Source organism: Sphaerodactylus townsendi, linkage group LG02 (assembly GCF_021028975.2).
Source record: "Sphaerodactylus townsendi isolate TG3544 linkage group LG02, MPM_Stown_v2.3, whole genome shotgun sequence".
NCBI classification, from domain to species: Eukaryota; Metazoa; Chordata; class Lepidosauria; order Squamata; family Sphaerodactylidae; genus Sphaerodactylus; species Sphaerodactylus townsendi.
In genome coordinates this window covers 141,689,036-141,707,019 of record NC_059426.1, presented here as the reverse complement: position 1 = coordinate 141,707,019, position 17,984 = coordinate 141,689,036, and the positions used below count along the sequence as shown (strand labels likewise).

At 44.9% G+C, this 17,984-nt stretch overlaps 2 protein-coding genes across 3 annotated transcripts in view; one reads left to right on the top strand and one right to left on the bottom strand.

Moving 5' to 3' along the window:
- The window catches only part of LTBP2 (latent transforming growth factor beta binding protein 2), a 178,737-nt gene extending 171,958 nt beyond the window's left edge, over positions 1-6,779 (top strand). For both annotated transcript variants that reach the window (XM_048485686.1, XM_048485687.1), the window contains 3 exons: positions 1,212-1,487; positions 3,194-3,343; positions 5,554-6,779. In XM_048485686.1, the coding sequence (XP_048341643.1) occupies positions 1,212-1,487; positions 3,194-3,343; positions 5,554-5,720 (593 nt within the window). In that variant the 3' untranslated portion in view covers positions 5,721-6,779. The remainder of the gene's footprint in view (positions 1-1,211; positions 1,488-3,193; positions 3,344-5,553) is intronic.
- A 998-nt stretch (positions 6,780-7,777) lies between these two features.
- On the bottom strand, positions 7,778-17,744 carry NPC2 (NPC intracellular cholesterol transporter 2). Its single transcript, XM_048487061.1, has 4 exons — positions 17,578-17,744; positions 10,427-10,534; positions 9,757-9,929; positions 7,778-8,505 (listed from the first exon to the last, which is right to left on the bottom strand). Exons 1-4 carry the CDS (start codon positions 17,654-17,656, stop codon positions 8,419-8,421), a joined length of 447 nt encoding a protein of 148 aa, XP_048343018.1. The 5' UTR covers positions 17,657-17,744; the 3' UTR covers positions 7,778-8,418.
- Between the last annotated feature and the right edge of the window lie 240 nt (positions 17,745-17,984).

Here is a 17,984-nt window from a genome sequence, read left to right as displayed (position 1 = left end):
GCTGTTTTTTACTAGGAGTTTTTTTGTGTGAGTTTTCCTTGAAAGCTCTCTCCCCCAACACTTGCAGCCTTTTAATGCATTCACAAGAAGAGTTGAAGCGGTGGAAGGTGAGGAGAGAATAGACTAAGAGCCGGTCCCCCCCAGTGGTATCCCTACCCACTTCTCAAGTATTGACAGTTACCTTTGAGAAGTGAGGCATCACTGGGGTCAGGAGAGGTCTTCCTAGGTCTCTGTTTAGCAAGACATTGATTTTTGAGCAAGGTCAGGAATATCATTTCCTGATGGAGGCCATGAGATGCTTACTTCCCTTTGCCTCTTAAATGTGATTAGAACGCAAAGGAAGCTATGTATGCTGTTCTCTGTCTGCCTGTAATTTCTTGTTGAGGGGCATGGGAATTGTAGGTTCCCCTTTCTTGGAGGTGGAGAATTTAGTATCCTTTATCATGAAGGGTTTTTCTGGGTTGGATGGAGGGATGTCTACATTTGGGGAGGAGTGAATTCTGTTGCAAATCAGCCCTAAATTTGAAGAGAGCTGGGACCGGCTCACAAAAGAATGAGGCTTCTCAAATTAGAGTCGTCAGCTGTGGCTTGGGAGAGACCTGAAGATTTGGGAGCAGTGCTCTGGCAGTGTGGAGTCTGGGAAGCAAGGGATGCTCGAGAGCAATGTGATGTCATAGAGGCCATCTTCTGAAGCAGCCATTTCCTCCAGAAGGACTGATCTCCGTGTTCTGGAGATCAGTTGTCATTCTGGGATAATTTCAGGCCCCGTGTGGAGGTTGGTAACCCTATCTTAAATTTGTATTCCACATTCCCTCAAACTCAATACTATAACACCTAAATATTTACTAAGCTATTCTCCATCAGAGGTACCCTGGGGGGCTGCTTTGTATGGCCTCAATGGTCTGGCATTCTTCCATTTTTATACTGGCTGGATCCCAACAGTGTTGGGAGAAAAATGAGCCTAGCAATATTTTAAATAAGTCTCTATGCTGCAGATAACTGCAGCATAGACAGACTTCTGTTTTTTGTTTTGCATTAGAAGTCTCTCACAAGATTTCTCAGGGTCTGAATCATTAGACAAGTGCGAAATTAGTCCTTGGAAACAATCTCCTTTGATTCTTGTTTGCCTGGGCATCATTTTGCTGTGTTGCATTTAGATTCTCTTGTGATACTCGGCCTGATCAGTTCCTTTCCTCTGCCTGTGCTTCTAGAGGACTTTGCTCAACTCTGCAATGTTGCCAGAGGTGAGGCTGGACTCCAAGAGCGGCCTGGCTATGAATATGGACCAAATCAGGAAGACCACCAGTATGGACTCTATAGCCCTGATGTGGAGCCCTATTACAACCATTTAAGTCTTGAGTACGGTGCCTCTGATGTCAGCCACTCCAACAGAGACTCAAACACTGAATTTGGAGAGCGCACATCCCTACAAGCACCACAGCTTCGCCCTGCACAAACACAGCCGCGCTATGTGCCTGGCCATGTTGGTAAGTTAATGGAAAGGGAAAAATGGTTGTCTAGTTCAGCTTGTGCCCAGGATTGTGCTGATGCACTTCCTCATCCAATTAATCCAGATTTCAGACTATAGGCCCGTGGTGGCGAACCTATGGCATTCCAGATGTTCATGGACTACAATTCCCATCAGTCCCTGCCAGCATGGCCAATTGGGGCTGATGGGAATTGTAGTCCATGAACATCTGGAGTGCCATAGGTTCGCCACCACAGCTATAGGGAGTTTCCTTACATCCTTCTTTGAGGGCCAAATTACATATTACAAAGTCCCTATGAACAACCCCGCACAGATTTTAAATCAAATCCCAAACGGGAATGTTTACACCCCAGGCCCATAAATGCCTTTTTCTCCAGAAGTAGGGGCTGTCTTTCCCTCCACACTGTTTTTACTTCCTTGAAGTGTCCCCTGGAGCAACTATTGGTTTCACTTACAAAATCACATTACTGGCAATTTTGTTGGTGAAGTCAAGCAGACGTCACTGCTCAGGGAATCCTTTTACTTGTGATGGATTATGCTTGAACAAGACCAGATGGTACAATACATGCTTTATTGTTCTCAACAATATTTACAGCATAAAGCATCCCTAGCCATCATCTATACTGTTAGGATAATCGTGTTATTACCAGCTACTCTCTAAAGATTTCTCGTCTTGACTGGCCAGATTAAGATAGGATCTATTGATTGATGGGTTGATATAGGCTTATCTCTCATCGCCCTGCAAGATTCTGTCTTCCCCCCAAAAATTATTTTGCCACCAAGTCACAGCTGAGTTATGACAACCCCTGGTGGGGTTTTCAAGGCAAGAAACATTCAGAGATGGTTTTCCATTGCCTGCCTATACATGGCAACCCTGGGATTTCTTGGTGCTGCCCTATCCAAATACTGACCAAGGCCGACTCTACTTAGCTTTCAAGATCTGATGAGTTCAAGCTACCCAGGGCTATCTAGATCAGAGCTCCAGGCACCACCACCTCTCCCATGCCTATTTAGCCTCAGTGATCCATGCAATGGTCACCTCCAGGCCAGATTATTGTAACTGACTTTAAACCAGCCCAGGAACAGAGGGAGAGGGAACTGCACCCAGGGCGCGACCTGCCTTCTTGCACCCCCACCCCTGCCCTGCCCCTGGGAGGGCGGCCTAGGGGCCGATTTTCCACCCCCCCCCCATGGGACGCCAATGGAGAGCGCCCTGGGCGCAGCTCCCCCCTCTTCCCGTTGCAGCTTCGCCACTGCACCAGCCTACCCTTGAGTCTGATTCGGAAGCTAAACCTGGTTCAACACACAGCAGCCAGGTTCCTCACTGGAGTTTCAGTGAGGGAGCATATTACCCCTGTACCAGTTGCTAGTCGAATTCTGGGGCATGTCCAAGGTGTTAGTTTTAGCTTTTAAGATCTTGAGTAGTCTAGGACACTCCTATCTTAGGGACAGCATTTCCCCATGTTGTCCATAGAAGTCACTCCTGTGATGGGAACTGACTGGTGGTCCCCTGCCATATGGACATTAGGCTGGCCTCGACCAGAGCCAGGGCTTTCTTGACCCTGGCTCCAGGTGAAACTCTCTGTCAGCTGACACCAGAGCTCTGCGGGACCTTCCACAGTTCCATGGGGCCTGTAAGACTGAGATGTTCCACTGGGCTTTTGGTTGACGCCATCCATTGTTATAGTTCCTTTATCTCCCCAGGGCAACATAGCAGCTTTGAAGGACTGCGAGCTGAAGAATGTGGGATTCTGAATGGTTGTGATAACGGGCGCTGTGTGCGAGTGCAGGAGGGCTACACCTGCGACTGCTTTGATGGTTTCCGGCTAGACTTGATACGCATGGCCTGTGTGGGTAAGTGGTCCAAGGGGAAAAGAGGCCAGAAACTGAGCAGGATTTGTGGCCGATCACCGATGGTGTTCTAACAGAGTCCAAGGGATCAGATTTTTTTAAAAAATCAGCTTGAGTTCAGTGCTCTTGATTATGCTGTGCAATCTCATGTACTTTCATGAGGTTCTAGAAGTGCAAAATAGAACTCCAGATCTTTTCCAGTATTTGCAGCATGTGTGACATGTGTGCAAGTTGCAGCTGAGCTGTAGCGACCCCCGCAAGGGGTTTTCAAGGCAAGTGAGAAGCAGGGGTGATTTGCCATTGCCTTGCTTTGCAGGGTCTTCCTTGGTGGTCGCCCTTCCAATTACCAACCCTGCTTAACTTCCAAGATTGGGCCATATCATGCTGGCTTCTCTCCCTTTCCAGTCTTTACCTGCTGCTAAAACAGGGGTAGGGAACCTGCGGCTCTCCAGATGTTCAGGAACTGCAATTCCCATCAGCCTCTGTCAGCATGGCCAATTGGCCATGCTGGTAGGGTCTGATGGGAATTGTAGTTCCTGAACATCTGGAGAGCCGCAGGTTCCCTACCCCTGTGCTAAAAGAACTCATACAAAGGGAATTTGTTACTGTGTTGCCAACTTTTTTCTTGGCAGGGCTATGGTGGTGTTAGCAGCTAGTAAATAGGGAGACGTCTTAGATGCAGTAATGGGGAAACTTGATCTGTTTAAACCTTTTCCAGTAAACCATAATTTTACTGGAGCAGGACCAATGCCAGAAGAAAGCTGGCAACCCTGAGAATTGGAGATCAATGTTGAAACAGTGATGTGTGTGCCATGAATTACATAGGAAAACAACAAGAACTTCATGTAAGGACCAGCAGCTACAGGGCACCGAAGCATTGCTTCATTTTGAAAAAAATCTCTTTCCTTCAGAAGAGTTTAACACAGTTCATCCCTTTTCTTTTCTTTTTTAAAAATGGGGCTTTATAAGCTGCATGGTAAATAAATAGCTTTCTGCTTGCTGACTGAGAGGATCCCGGTGCCTTCAGTGTTTGCAGAGTGAGAAGCGGCTAGGCTTGCAGTTGAAAGACCACCTTCCTTGAGCAGAGAGGGATGTTGAAGCTGAAGAGGCAAAGCTGAAGGCTGGAAGATGGAGGGGGAAAGACAGAGCTGAAGGCAAAAAGACTGAAATGAAATGGCGAACAATAGTTAAGATGTCTAGAGCTTTTTGAACTGTTTGACCTTTATACATTTTCCAACAGAAATAGGTACCATCAAAACATAGCATACACATCCACTTTCCCCCTGCAGTGTGCAAAGCAGCTTCATTTCTTCCTGTTGCAGGGTACAGAGCACAAAAACAGATAGAGCCAGAGCTGGCCTGGCAGTACTTCTCTGCACGGGACCCTTGCTGAAAGACATATCAAGTGCCTTGCGACACACTGAAACTGAGCGTTTCACTGAGTGTGTAATAGTTTCTATTTTAAAGCATGAAACGGCTCACAGTGTTGAGCAACTTTTCGCGTGCCAACCACATTGGTAGGTAGGTAGTGAGTGAGTTAGACAAGCTGTTGTCACTAACTGGATTGCTGAGACTCCCTGTTGAGATGCCAGCTGGCATAGCCTGGATAAATCAGCAAAAGTAAATTGGCACAACACTTCAGATGTTTGTTCAGAACTTAGCCCTGCAGAAGGAACCTCAGTGTGGAGAGGAAAAAATATGGGGATTTGGGCTGAAGTGCTCTTGGGAAAAGGTCACTGAGATATTACTTTTGATTCCATGCAGGCTCACTAGTACTCTCAGTTTCATAGTATACAGGAAGTTTTGTGCACTGCTGTAAGGGTATATTTTTGCAGACCAAATTGATGCATATGTATACAATAACGCCACCTGATGCCAGCAAATGATTATTTACTGGATTCTTCTCCTTGCTCATCTCTTAGGGACACATAAAGCACTGCTAAAAGATTCTCACCCACTATGCTGCCTCCTATACAGGCAGTAATTACCAGCCTGTGACGTGTAGCAACAGGAAAGCTGCATTTGCACATATGTGACCTGGTGCATGGATTGAAAGCCCTGTCACCATGCCACCTGCAACCCAGGCTGTGTAGTTTATATGTGCATTCGGTATCTCAGTTAAACTGTTCTTTACTGAGGGTGGTGACCAGAGAGCAGGGGGAGAGATTCCATACTAATGAGTCTGAAGAATGTTCTCTTTCTTCTCCCATCAGACATTAATGAATGCGAGGAGGCAAGTGCCGCCCTGCCCTTGTGTGAGGGCAGCGTCTGCAAGAACACAGAGGGCTCCTACCGTTGCAGCTGCTTGCCCGGGTACATAGCTTTAGCCGAGCCCCACCGCTGTGTGCTGGAGGCAGCTCAGAGTCCAGAGGCTGCATGATTCCAGGGGGCAGTGACTGAACAGAGGCAACCCCTTCAGTCAGATGCCGCTCGGGGAGCTGGAGGCTCATCAGTGGACAAGAACTCCTGCATCAGCTTTAAAGCCTGACCATTGTTTCCCAAAGTACAAAAACGCAACATCCTTCTGGGCCAAACTCACAAAGGCCAACGAGGAGCTCTGAAACGTTAAAGCATCATCTTCGTGGACCTGCTCAACACAAGCTTACTGCTTCAGCCATCAGGCACTCAAGATCCAGGCCCCGCCCCAGTTGCCATCTGACAGGTTGTTTGTCTTTACCTATCATTTTTAAAACCAATCAGACATCCTTGTCCTCTGCTCAGTTCCATTGCATGGGCTAATGTGATGCTCATATTTCATCTCATCTACCCCTCCTCTGGCCTTTGTAGGAGTTTTGTCCCATGAGTTATTCCAAGCCCTATATCGACCTGCAGTATTTCCCTTCCACCCAACTCCTCCATATTGTGTAAAATCCTGTTGCCTTACACAAAACCATTACATTCCATACACCTTACCATGCCTCCCTCAGAAGCACAGTGTTGGAAGTTGGTCCACCACAGGTGGTCAAGTGACATAAATGTGGGACTTTTCCAATCTTTTGTTATATGGACGGCATCTCACCATCAACACAGGTATTGATAGACTGTGTATTTTTACCTGCAGTAGCTGAAAACCCCCAATTCACAGACGTCTCAGGACCTTTGTAAACCTGCCTCCCAAAGCCCTTCTTGCTAGCAATGCAAGAAACACAGCCTTTCACACCTGAGCCTGGAACAAGCTGCCCAGCTTCAGAGCATATGGATTCTATTTATAGTCAGGCAGTAGCTTGAACTCCAATGGCCTTTTTGGCTTAAGCCCTCTGTTTTCACCCCAGACCTCTACCCGTTGCACTTTCTATGACTGCTGGAGTATAAGTTTGGAAAGTGGAAAGGATTACCACTCGTTAGCTTTGGAATGTGTTCTACATGGTGTTTTCTACTAGAAGGAAAAATACAACATAACACGAAATAAATGGTTTTATATAGTGCCTTATGGCTTACATGCTGGACTAATTATATGCATTTCCAGGCTTAAGTTATATGCATTTGCCAGGCTTAAGTTACAAAAAATAGGATGCAGGAAAGTATTGAAGAACCAACTTTAGAGTTGGAAGGAACCTCCAGAGTCATCTAGTTCAACCCCCTGCACAATGCAGGAAATTGACAACAACCTGCGCCCTCCCCCCCACACTCACAGTAACCCCAGCTCCATGCCCAGAAGATGGCAAAAAAAAAAACCTTCCAGGATCTCTGGCCAATTTGGCCTGGAGGAAAATGGCTTCCTGACCCCAAAGTGGCAATTGGCATTACCCTGGGCATGTAAGAAAGGGCCACAAGAGCCAAGCACTGACACAATCCTCCTTGCCCTTCCTCTCATATTCTATTTTCACTGAATCAGCATTGCTGTCAGGTGGCCATTTAACTTCTGCTTAAAAACTTCCTAAGAAGGAGAGCCCCCCCCCCCTCCCTCCAGCACCTCCTACAATAGCCTGTTTCACTGAGAACCTTGACAATTCAGAAATGGCAGTTTGGCAATTGGCAGTTTGGCAGGTTGTACAACTTTGGCAGCATTAAAAGGGAGCCTTTCCTTCTATTCTAGACCAAAGGTGTCAAACTCACGGGCCTCCAGATGTTATGGATTACAGTTCCCATCATCCCCTGCCAGCATGATGCTGGCAGGGTATGATGGGAACTGTAGTCCATATCTGGAGGGGCGTGAGTTTGACACCTATGCTCTAGACCACATGGTTGTCAAACCAAGTAGTGCCTGTCCCACCACCATCCCCCTTACCTTTTACATTTTCAGAAGCATTTGATGAGTCACAGGAACACAACTAAACCATATGCCATGAGTGCAAGTGCCCCCACTTTATCTCATTGAGTGGAAAACAGACTCCACATGCAACTGAAGGTTTCACTGAAACAAACATCCAAATGATGGGATCACAGCACCTTCCAGATAGTAAGCGTTTCACCATCCACTAACAAGACAGACAGACATTTGTTTGTAACATTTTATTAACAGAAGAGTTATAAAAAGAGGCTGGGATTGAGATAGCACTTTTCCCAGCAACTCCAGTTAACAAGATAGTGCAAAGCATTGGTTAATGCAAGTTATCTCTGCATAGAAATCAAATGCCATTTTGGCTTAGCATCTATTTTCAGGAGAACTTTTCCCTTCTTTGACACAAGTAGCCACAGAAGGTATTTCTATTCAGTTTCCTTTGGGCTCCAGATGACAAAAGCAGGTCCAAGGAAAGTCCAGGAATGGCAGAGCTGGGAAAGGGAGCCGGAGCCGAGATGCCTGCCATAGTGTCGATGAACAATAGTAGTCCTGATGTCTGATGTTTGCTGGCCCAGTTTCCTTATAGGAAAAGTCCTTTCCAGATGTGTGCTCTATTTCAGTCCCTTTCATCAGCAGCTACATGAATGTTCCCCTGAATTAAGCTAAGACTTCTGCCAACCATCCCGACCTTCTTGGGCTCATTCTGGCCTGGCCACTGGCCCCCTGCTTCATCTACACCTTGGGAAGACAGTAGCTGTGTAAATCAAAATAAGTAACGCTTCTTACAGCAAAGTACTTGGCTCTTCTGTCTGCATCCAACAACCTCTTCCCTTCCCCAGTAAACTGCAGGGGTTCCTTAGCTGACGATTTGGACAGGAATCCTCCAGCAGAATAACATCTGGTTTTGATCATCAAGCAGTTCCCATCTGACAACTAATTTCAGCTGGAAAAAAATAGCAAGACAAGATTATCCTCAAGTATATAGACATGGTGGCAGTGGGGGACCAATAAGTTGTCACAATTAGATTCAAAATCATTCCATCTATGATGAAAAAGCAGGATCTCAAACAGTACATATTAATGTGAAAAGAACACACACTTCATTTTCCTCATTCTCTTTCAATATGGCCCACTGTGCAAAATCAGCAGTATATGGTTCTATATAAAGAGAAAATATCCCTGACCATGTGCAGCTAAAAGTCTGTTAGGTTTTCCATTGTGAACTGAAACATTTTCAGGTTGGACATAGAGACTCACATGACTCACGATCCTCTGAACACGATAATTTGCTGCTCAGATGAAAATTAGATGTCAAGCAGAAGCAATCTGAGTTCAGCCTTGGGCCTGACATATCAACCAGTTTTATACATACAGGTTCTTTTCCCTCCATGGGGAACCTCTGATCATATGAATCCTTACCTGCAATCTGAAGTGTGACTGTTCAGACTCAACTTTTGTCACTTGTTCCACTGTTTGTGACAACCTGACCTGGGAGAACCCTATGTGTATGACAACACACAATCAAGTTCATCCAACCTCTTCTCCAATATGGCAAGCTTTAAAGATCTCCTAGGCAAGAGTTAACCAATCATATTAACAAGGAAGGTGTATATAAGATAGCATAACAGAAACTACACCTTTGTGTACAAATACTCAATTCATGAGTTACATAAGAGTAAATTTCAAATCATATTTAAACAATGTCTCAATTTTTGTAATCAGGGATTATTTCCATAAATTCAACAGGTGAAGCTAAATATTGAGGCAGTTTCATTTCGAGGCTCTCTAAATGCTGGCACAGAGAACAGCATTAGGTCTGAGATTACGAAGAGCCTTCATTGTGACACATTAATTTTTACCAGGTTATAATCATAACCTATGCTGGCTTGAAAAAGGATAACGAAATAAAACCATATCCAGAGGTTTTACTGCTTCAATACTTAGCTTCACCTGTTGAATTTATGGAAATAATCCCTGATTACAAAAATCGAGACACTATTTGAATATGATTTGAAATATACTCTTATATAACTCATGGATTGAGTATTTGTACGCGAAGGTGTAGTTTCTGTAAAAGTTAACCAATGGCTAATCTGAATGGTTCCATCACCTGCCATGAGTATTTTATTCTACAGATTAAACAAAGGATTCTGACAGGAAGCCATGTCCTCAGGTTGGCCATTTAGATACTTACAGATGGATATTCAGTCTTCACTGGAAGTTTGTTCAGGTAGACATAAGAATGGCCTGTCTGGATAGGACACTGGATCCCACATTTGCATCCATCAGGCTGGTCTAGTGGAAAGGCAATTGGCACATGTAGCAGCTCTCCATACACCTTTGCTTGGCTGCCTTGGCTGTCAATTTCTGCAGACAAGGAAAGTGATCAGTTAAAAACACGGTACTCAATTAATCGGATACTATGGCCCATCTTGCATACGTTTACACTGAAAGGGTAGAAAACCCCTTGAAAACTGAACGTGAATTATTAGTTATTACAATTTCTTGTGGTTTTGTGCACCCACTGAAAGTATGGAAAAGCACAGCCCGTCATGATTCACTGGCAGGAACACAAACACATGAAAGACATGAGTGTATCACTTTATGTACAGTGCCATCCTAAGCAGAATTGTACTTTACTAAGTCCACTGGAGCCAGTAGGCACAGAAGGGTGAAATCTCTGCTTAGGATTGCGCTAGCACATATGGTGTCCATAATGTCTCTACATGGAACATTTCCATGCAAAGAAACACAGAGCAGTCAAAACCTTCTTGACTCAAATGCAGAACATGAATAGGAAAGATATTTCAGTCCTGTGCACACCGCAGCTATAAGAAAGCTGAAAACCAACACATGATACTTACTACTAGAAAATGTGACATTGACTGTGTAGGAATCCCCTTTATGAAGCATACAAGGTTCGGTGGGGCAAGGACTCACATTGACCTCTTTGATGCTTCCATCTTTGGAACCTGTGAAGAGGACATAAAGACATAATCAGGTTAGTGGGATATGTCCAGTTCCTCCTGGCAGCAAGTGTGCTTTGGCTAAGGCACCACAATTAGACTACCATGGACACAGCTTGCTTAAGTAGGCGTTATCAATCAGCACTGGCAAGCTTATAGAGTGATAATAAACATTTATCATGGAAAATGCATCCTGTACATCTTAGAGGAAGAGTTTCAACCACTGAGATTTACTCAAAGAATCCCAGGTAGGGACAACTGATTTGGCAAGCATCAGAAGTAATTTCAGCAACAATTCATCATATAAACATGAATGCAGAATAAGTTAACACATCTCATAATGGCGGGGGCACAAACCTTCCACAGAACTAGCCAGAACATCCTCTGAACTGTAGCATTTCAACCTTGACAACTTAATTACAGAAACTGTGGAATTGGAGTGGTGTTCAGGTAGCACTAAAAATTGATATCACAGAAGATCAGCAATAACAGTGACTAAGGAACCGTCAGGGATCCTCATTTTTTGGTCCAACTTACAGTATTCCACATTATGGGTCTTACTGGAGGCACAGCTGTTTGGAATTATTTAATTACATTTCTGCCAAAATTTACTTGATATCAATGGCTACTCGAGGAACCCCAGACAGTTCCTATGGGGAAGTGTGACATGCCTGTCCTGAGTCACATGATGTTCCATATTACTTAATTGAAAAGCAAGCACTTCAGTGACACAGAATCAGACTAGAAGAGCTCAGTGCGGGCAGGATGGAGAAACTAAATATCTGAAAATACACTTCCTTGAAATCTGTAGGATTCATTTCCACAGTAATACATCCACAGTTACACAGCAATGTAGAGTATTTTACAACCAAGGAAATTTGAATAAAAGCCCTCTTTTGTGCAGTGAAATCAGCCAGAGTTGTACATATGACGGAGATGACAAAGCTATTGTTATATTCCTTCCCCTTACAAATGCTAAAGAATTTAGACAGCAGCTGATTTGCTTTCCCTGGTAAAGCCTGTAATACTGTTTATATTTCTCAATGCCTAGCACCTGGAAGGGCTTTAACATGAATCAGCAAGTTGCAGTTAAACAGAAGGTGAATCAAGACTGAGTAGTACAAACTGGTTAGGCTGAGATATGAGTTACAAAGGAATGGAATGCATTCACAGGCTTCCACAATTAAATGTGATATGAATAGAGAACTGTTTCTGCTCCTTGCATCACTAGTAAAATTATAATTTCTGAGCCATTTCTAGATCCTGCTTCTTGCTGTCTTATATCAGTTTACTTGTTTGTGTGGTTGGTTGGAATCCCACCGCTGCCTCTATCTCTAGAAACTCATAAACTGACATTGGGCAAGATGCAAGTAACGCAGTGAAGAACAACAGGATGCATGACAGCAAATTCATCTTTGTATTGTCGAAGGCTTTCACGGCCGGAATCACTGGGGTGCTGTGTGGTTTCCGGGCTGTATGGCCGTGTTCTAGAAGCATTCTCTTTTGACGTTTCACCTGCATCTGTGGCTGGCATCTTCAGAGGATCTCCTCTGAAGATGCCAATGATAGCAGAATCAACGGCGAAATGCTGCTTCATTGCAACCGCTTAACTTCGAAACAACAAAGGCTTCATCTTTCCTTTAAAAGTATGCAATGTTTAAAAAAAGACTACTAATTGCCTTGAGTATCCAGACAAGTACTTGACAAATAAAAACATAGAAACAGCAAATGCAGTTGCTGTGGGCAATGTGAATCAGCCCTCTAAACTGCTTGTGGTTTCTAGTCTCACATGACTAGTGATGCATTGAGATTTCCGCTCTGTGTCAGAAACCTTGGCCAGCTACATGTGCAAGTTTTGGAAGGAAGTTGCAGCCTCATGAAATTGCTCGGTTTGTGTTTAAAACTGTTAATGAATTCCTATTTGTCCATGATAAGAACGAAATAGAAGAGCTTAACTCCCAGATACGCCTATGCCTGCTTACTCAGAAGTAAGCTACTTAGTTCAATGGAACTTCCAACAAACCACATCTTAGTTTCAAATCAACTGTTACACTGGGAAGAACAAGAAAGTGGGTATTTAGAACACAGGCTTTTTGCAAATCAAAACAACATCATGCCTAGACAAGCCCCTGGATGGGGGAAAATGCATATGTCAGTCAGGATGCAATTTGTTCAGCTTAATGTGGAGCATTCCTGGGATCCACGGCTTATGCATACATCTGCATAAGGAAGCAGCATTCCCAGAAAACATCTCACAGCTATTTCTCATCTGAGCAACAAGTTGAATTACAGAGTGTGTAGAATTAAACAGATTGGTTGATGAATCTACCTAATGAAAAAGAAAAGACCTTGAAATGGAACTTTTAATGTGGGCAAGTGTTCAAACTACTTAAGAATACTAAACCCAGATGCTGGTTCTCTATGCCGAGAAGAGAATTTCTGGGAAGAGAAGAGTCACTGGATTGCACTCCAATTGCCTGCCCAGCAATAAAGAACAGCTATTTTTGATACATTTTATATACATTTCAATATGCCTCCTGATACACTTGAGTGTAATGCTTCCTGTCTGTGGGCTTCCTAAGTGTAGCTGGTTGGCTACTGTGCGAACAAAATGCTGGACTAAATGGGTCTTTGGTCTGATCCAGAATGGAACTTCTTATGTTTTCCAAGAGACATTAGGCAAGATGACACGAACAGTGCCAAACCTATTTAAGCTAGCTTTTCTAGTAACACTGGCCAGTGAGAATTAAAGATACGTCTGTTAAATTTCACCTTTTGAAAAGGCTTAAGTAAAATGGCATTAGCCAATAACTCTGAACTAGAAAATCAAAGGCTATCTTAATCAACATGCATGCATGAATTCACATACGTAAATCTGCATTTACAACTGATATTTCGGAGTAGCACCTGAAATTTACACATTTTTGTGTAGCCAATCAGAAGCCAGGGCATGTCAGCAGCACCCTGGTTTTGTTGGCATGTTCCAGTCTGCAAACACTGATGCAAAGCACCTGCCAATTCCAGGGAGCAGATTAATGTAAGGAACATTGGGTTCTGCATAACCAGCTACCCATGGACACTATGTCTAATACATCAGAGTGATATGGTAGTTGCAGTGTCAGGTTGGGACCTCAGAGACTGAGGTTGGAATTCCCTCTAGGCCATGAAAACTCCCTGGCTGACTTTGGGCCAGTCACACACTCTGTCTAACGTGGCTCACAGGGTTGTTGCTGTGAGTATAAAATGGAAATGGAAAGAACAATGTTGTAAGGCCGTGTTCTCGTAGCATTTTCTCCTGACATTTCACCTGCATCTGTGGCTGGCATCTTCAGAGGATCCTCTGAAGATGCCAGCCACAGATGCAGGTGAAATGTCAGGAGAAAATGCTACGAGAACATGACCATACAGCCCGGAAACCAAACAACACCCCAGTAGGAGCAGCAGTGGCATAGTGGTTGCATTCTAATCTGGAGGAACCGGGTTTGATTCCCAGCTCTGCCACTTGAGCTGTGGAGGCTTATCTGGGGAATTCAAATTAGCCTGTGCACTCCCACACACGCCAGCTGGGCGACCTTGGGCTAGTCACAGCTTTTTGGAGCTCTCTCAGCCCCACCCACCTCACAGGGTGTTTGTTGTGAGGGGGGAAGGGCAAGGAGATTGTAAGCTCCTTTGAGTCTCCTACAGGAGAGAAAGGGGGGATATAAATCCAAACTCTTCTTCTTCTCTTCTTCAGTAATTCTGGCCATGAAAGCCTTCGGTAATACAACAATGTTGTAAGCTACGTTGGATACCCACCAAGAAGATAAGCAAGGTACAATGAATGAATGATCTTTTGATCCTGGATCCCACTTCTCACATTTCTAGTTTCCTACATAAGTTTTAAACTAGTAGCAATTAACCTCCAATGTGAACTCAGTGTAAATAAGAAGATTCCCCCCTCATTCTCATAAACCAGCCACTGCCCTCAAGTAACAACAATTACAACACCTGCAATGACTGTGATGGAAATAAAATTATATAGTCAGATGTTTTATTTGAGGACAAAGAGAACATAGCTAGCAACCAGCAGTTGGAAGACTGCCGGAGGATCAAAGCAGAAATTACTGTAGCTAGTGTGGGACAGCAGGAAATTGCTTTAAGGTGTGATACAGATAAGCAGGAGGGTGACACATTTGTTCTGAAAAGTGTTTCTCCCCAGCAGAGAAACACAACTGGGAGTAAGCCCTGATAGTAGAAAAGTTGCAGGGGAAAAGGAGTTGCAGGGAGGAAAAGGTTCAGCTCCCCTCCTGTCTATCATGGCTTCTATCACAATCATGCCAGGCTGTGCCTCAATAGGCTTCTTTGAGATGGGATTATGGGGACCGAGGCAAAAGTACACTCAACACAGCCCAGCAGTGAGTTCTATCACCACAGTCTCTAGTCTCTCTCACTCTCAGGAGAGCCACGTTGGATCAAGTCAAAGATCCACCAGACTAAAATTCTGTTTTCAGGAGTGCCCAGTCAGAGGCCCTTTGGAAACTTACAAACAGGTTTTTATGAAGGCAATAATTGTCCTTGACTGTTTTCCCCAGCAACTGATATTCAGAAGTATAGATATTATTGTGGCCTGAAAGCAATTTCATCCTGCACTCATTTAGACAGAGTGCAAACCCATGGTTTATTTTAACTATAGTTCACATCCTGGTTTGCTTTGAAAAATGCTGGCTTCTCCACCATCACTGCTCCCCCTGCCCCCCTTGCAGAGGCCCAAGTGTCATCCCAGGAAGGCACTGCAAAGGCGGCAGCAATAGGAAACAAGCTCAGATTAAGCCAGAATGTTTCCTACTTGTATATCATGTAAAACTGTAGTGAACCATCTTCTAACTGTGCTTCCAGATCTTGGCTTGACATTCCTCATAGTTGAATGACCCATTTTGAGACAACCACGATCATTAGTTTTCAACTGTGAAACTCCTCATTCAGTCATGTGAAGACACAAAGCTGCCTTATAGCCTCCTGCTGTCTTGGGCCACAGGTCTATATGAAGGCAAGTGCTGTCTATTCATACTGGAAGAAGCTCTCCATGTTCTCAAAGCAGACATCTTTTGCATCACCTCCTACCCAATCCATTCAGCCGGAGAAACCAGAGATACAACCTAGGATCTTCTGCCTGCAAAACACTCTTCCACCCCCTTATTCTAATAAGCATGTGATGCTGTGCACTGAGTCAGACCATTGGTTTATCGAAGGCAGCCTCATCTGCTTTGACTGGCAACAACTCTCCAGGAGATCTCTGGGTAAGGGGTCTTTCATATCAACTTTCACCTGGTGATGCTGAGGACTGACTGAACCTCGGACTTTCTGCATGTACACTAGAAGAAGAGTTTGGATTTATATCCTCCCTTTCTCTCCTGTAGGAGACTCCTAAGGGCTTACATTCTGCTTGCCCTTCCCCCCTCACAACAACCCTGTGTAGTAGGTGGGGCTGAGAGAGCTCCGGAAAGTTTTGACTAGCCCAAGGTCACCCAGCTGGTGTGTGTGGGAGTGCACGAGCTAATCTGAATTCCCCAGATAAGCCTCCACAACTCAAGCGGCAGAGCAGAGAATCAAGCCCGGTTCCTCCAGATTAGAACGTACCTGCTCTTAACCACTATGCCACTAGATGATGTACCAATGAGCCCCACCCCCTAACCCTAACCCCTCCCATAAGTGCATTTAAGAACAAATGTGGCCTAAACATGTCTTAAATAAATGCACTTAAATCATGGTTTTCTGTGACCTCTGAACCACAGTATAGTATCACAGAGTGAAGTGTGTTACACACTGTGTCCAGTGAGAAGGGAAGGTTTAGTGAGGTATATATTGTCCATGTCCCAGGGTGGGGAATATATACCCCACAATATATACCCCAGTAAACATTCCCTTCTCACTGGACACAGAGTGTAACACACTTCTCTCTGTGATACACCTCTGAAGATGCCAGCCACAGATGCAGGCGAAATGTTAGGAACAAGATCTACCAGACCACGGCCACACAGCCTGGAAAATGCACAACAACCAGTTGAGTCCAGCCATGAAAGCCTTCGACAAAGTCATTAACAGTGCAATCCTATGGAGGGTTACTTCAGTCTAAGCACATTCATTTCAGTGAGCTCAGACTGGGGTCATTCTCCTCAGGATGGCCCTGAAAGAGACTGGCCCTGAATGTCTTGCTTGACAACATTCTCACAAGCAGTACCGGAGACATACTTTGGATGCTGGAAGGAGGCTGCCTTCTGAGCAAAAGGAACCATCTCTCCCAATATGTCTCCAGGACCTTGATCATCCCAGAAAGCAACAGGATGTTACTGTAGGAAAACTTCAGAATAACTATCCAAATATGGTAACTTAGCTGTGGCTCTGTTCCCCAAAATGCTACAATGAAACTAGGCAGATGTCCTACTTCCCTCTGGTAAAATCATCTTTTGCTAAAAGAGTTTGCGAAGTATTGAGTAATAAGCAAGGTCTGAATCCTGAAAGGTGAAGCAGAAATACTATTGTTAGTCCCTAAGGACTTCAGTTCTATTTTGTCATTAAAGTTGCTGAGTTCTGCCCGATGGCATGACACAGAGCAGTATGTCCATTTAAATTACAGCAATTATGTGTAAATTTTCCATCTGTCAATACAAATTAACATATGCAAATTCTGACCCTTTTTCGGTCATCTGCAGATGACCTCCCCAGCTAAAATAAAATCCGTGCGATACTTCTTATTAGGGCCAACCAAACTGAATCAAACTTTTACCCAACTTTTCCAGCTCCCTGGGAGAGCCTCCTTGCAACTTTCACAGGGATGGGGAATGAAGCGGAGTTCCTGCCTTGTGCATCGCAACTGGGCGTGGGTCGCATTTGTGTAGTCTGGGGAGCGGGCAAGACACCCATCGCCTTTGGAGAGCGGAGCCATCGAAGAGGCCCGATGTCCTACTAACTCTCAGCCACTGGAACTTCGTCCAGGCGGCAACACTGTACCGGAAACATGCGGCTGCTATGCTGAAAGGTAAGGCGGGCAGCAGGCGCCATGGGCTACTCACCGCAATCCAGGAACCTGACGGGCTCGGCCACCACCGCACAGCCGGCGGCCAGGAGCAAAGGCAGCGCCAGAGCCCACATCGTCCCAGGTGCACAGAGCAGGAAACTTGCAGCAGCCAGGCGAGGTCTCCCGCAAGGAACGAGCGCTCGTGACTCTCCGTCAGCGTCATATGAGAGGCGTTCAGCGCCGCCCCTGCGAAGTCACCTGAGAGGGACGGGCCTGCCCCCTGAAGGCCGCCCTGAGTGGCAGGCTGGCTGCAAACAGGCGGGCGGAGGCGATGCTGCGACTTTTTGTCTGCTGTTACCGCAAGACGTTTAGGAATCGTGCTATGAAGGCAGACACCGGCCTGTCCCTTGTATTATTAGCCCACATCCTGGCAATCTCCTAGCCTAGCTTCCTGTTATGAAT

Coding starts and splice junctions, on each gene's coding strand:
- NPC2 (XM_048487061.1), bottom strand. CDS start 17,656: ATGTGGGCTCTGGCGCTGCCTTTGCTCCTGGCCGCCGGCTGTGCGGTG. Junction 9,930..10,426: donor CAATGTCACATTTTCTAGTA/GTAAGTATCATG, acceptor CCTTGTCTGCAG/AAATTGACAGCCAAGGCAGC. Junction 8,506..9,756: donor TGAAGACTGAATATCCATCT/GTAAGTATCTAA, acceptor ATTTTTTTCCAG/CTGAAATTAGTTGTCAGATG.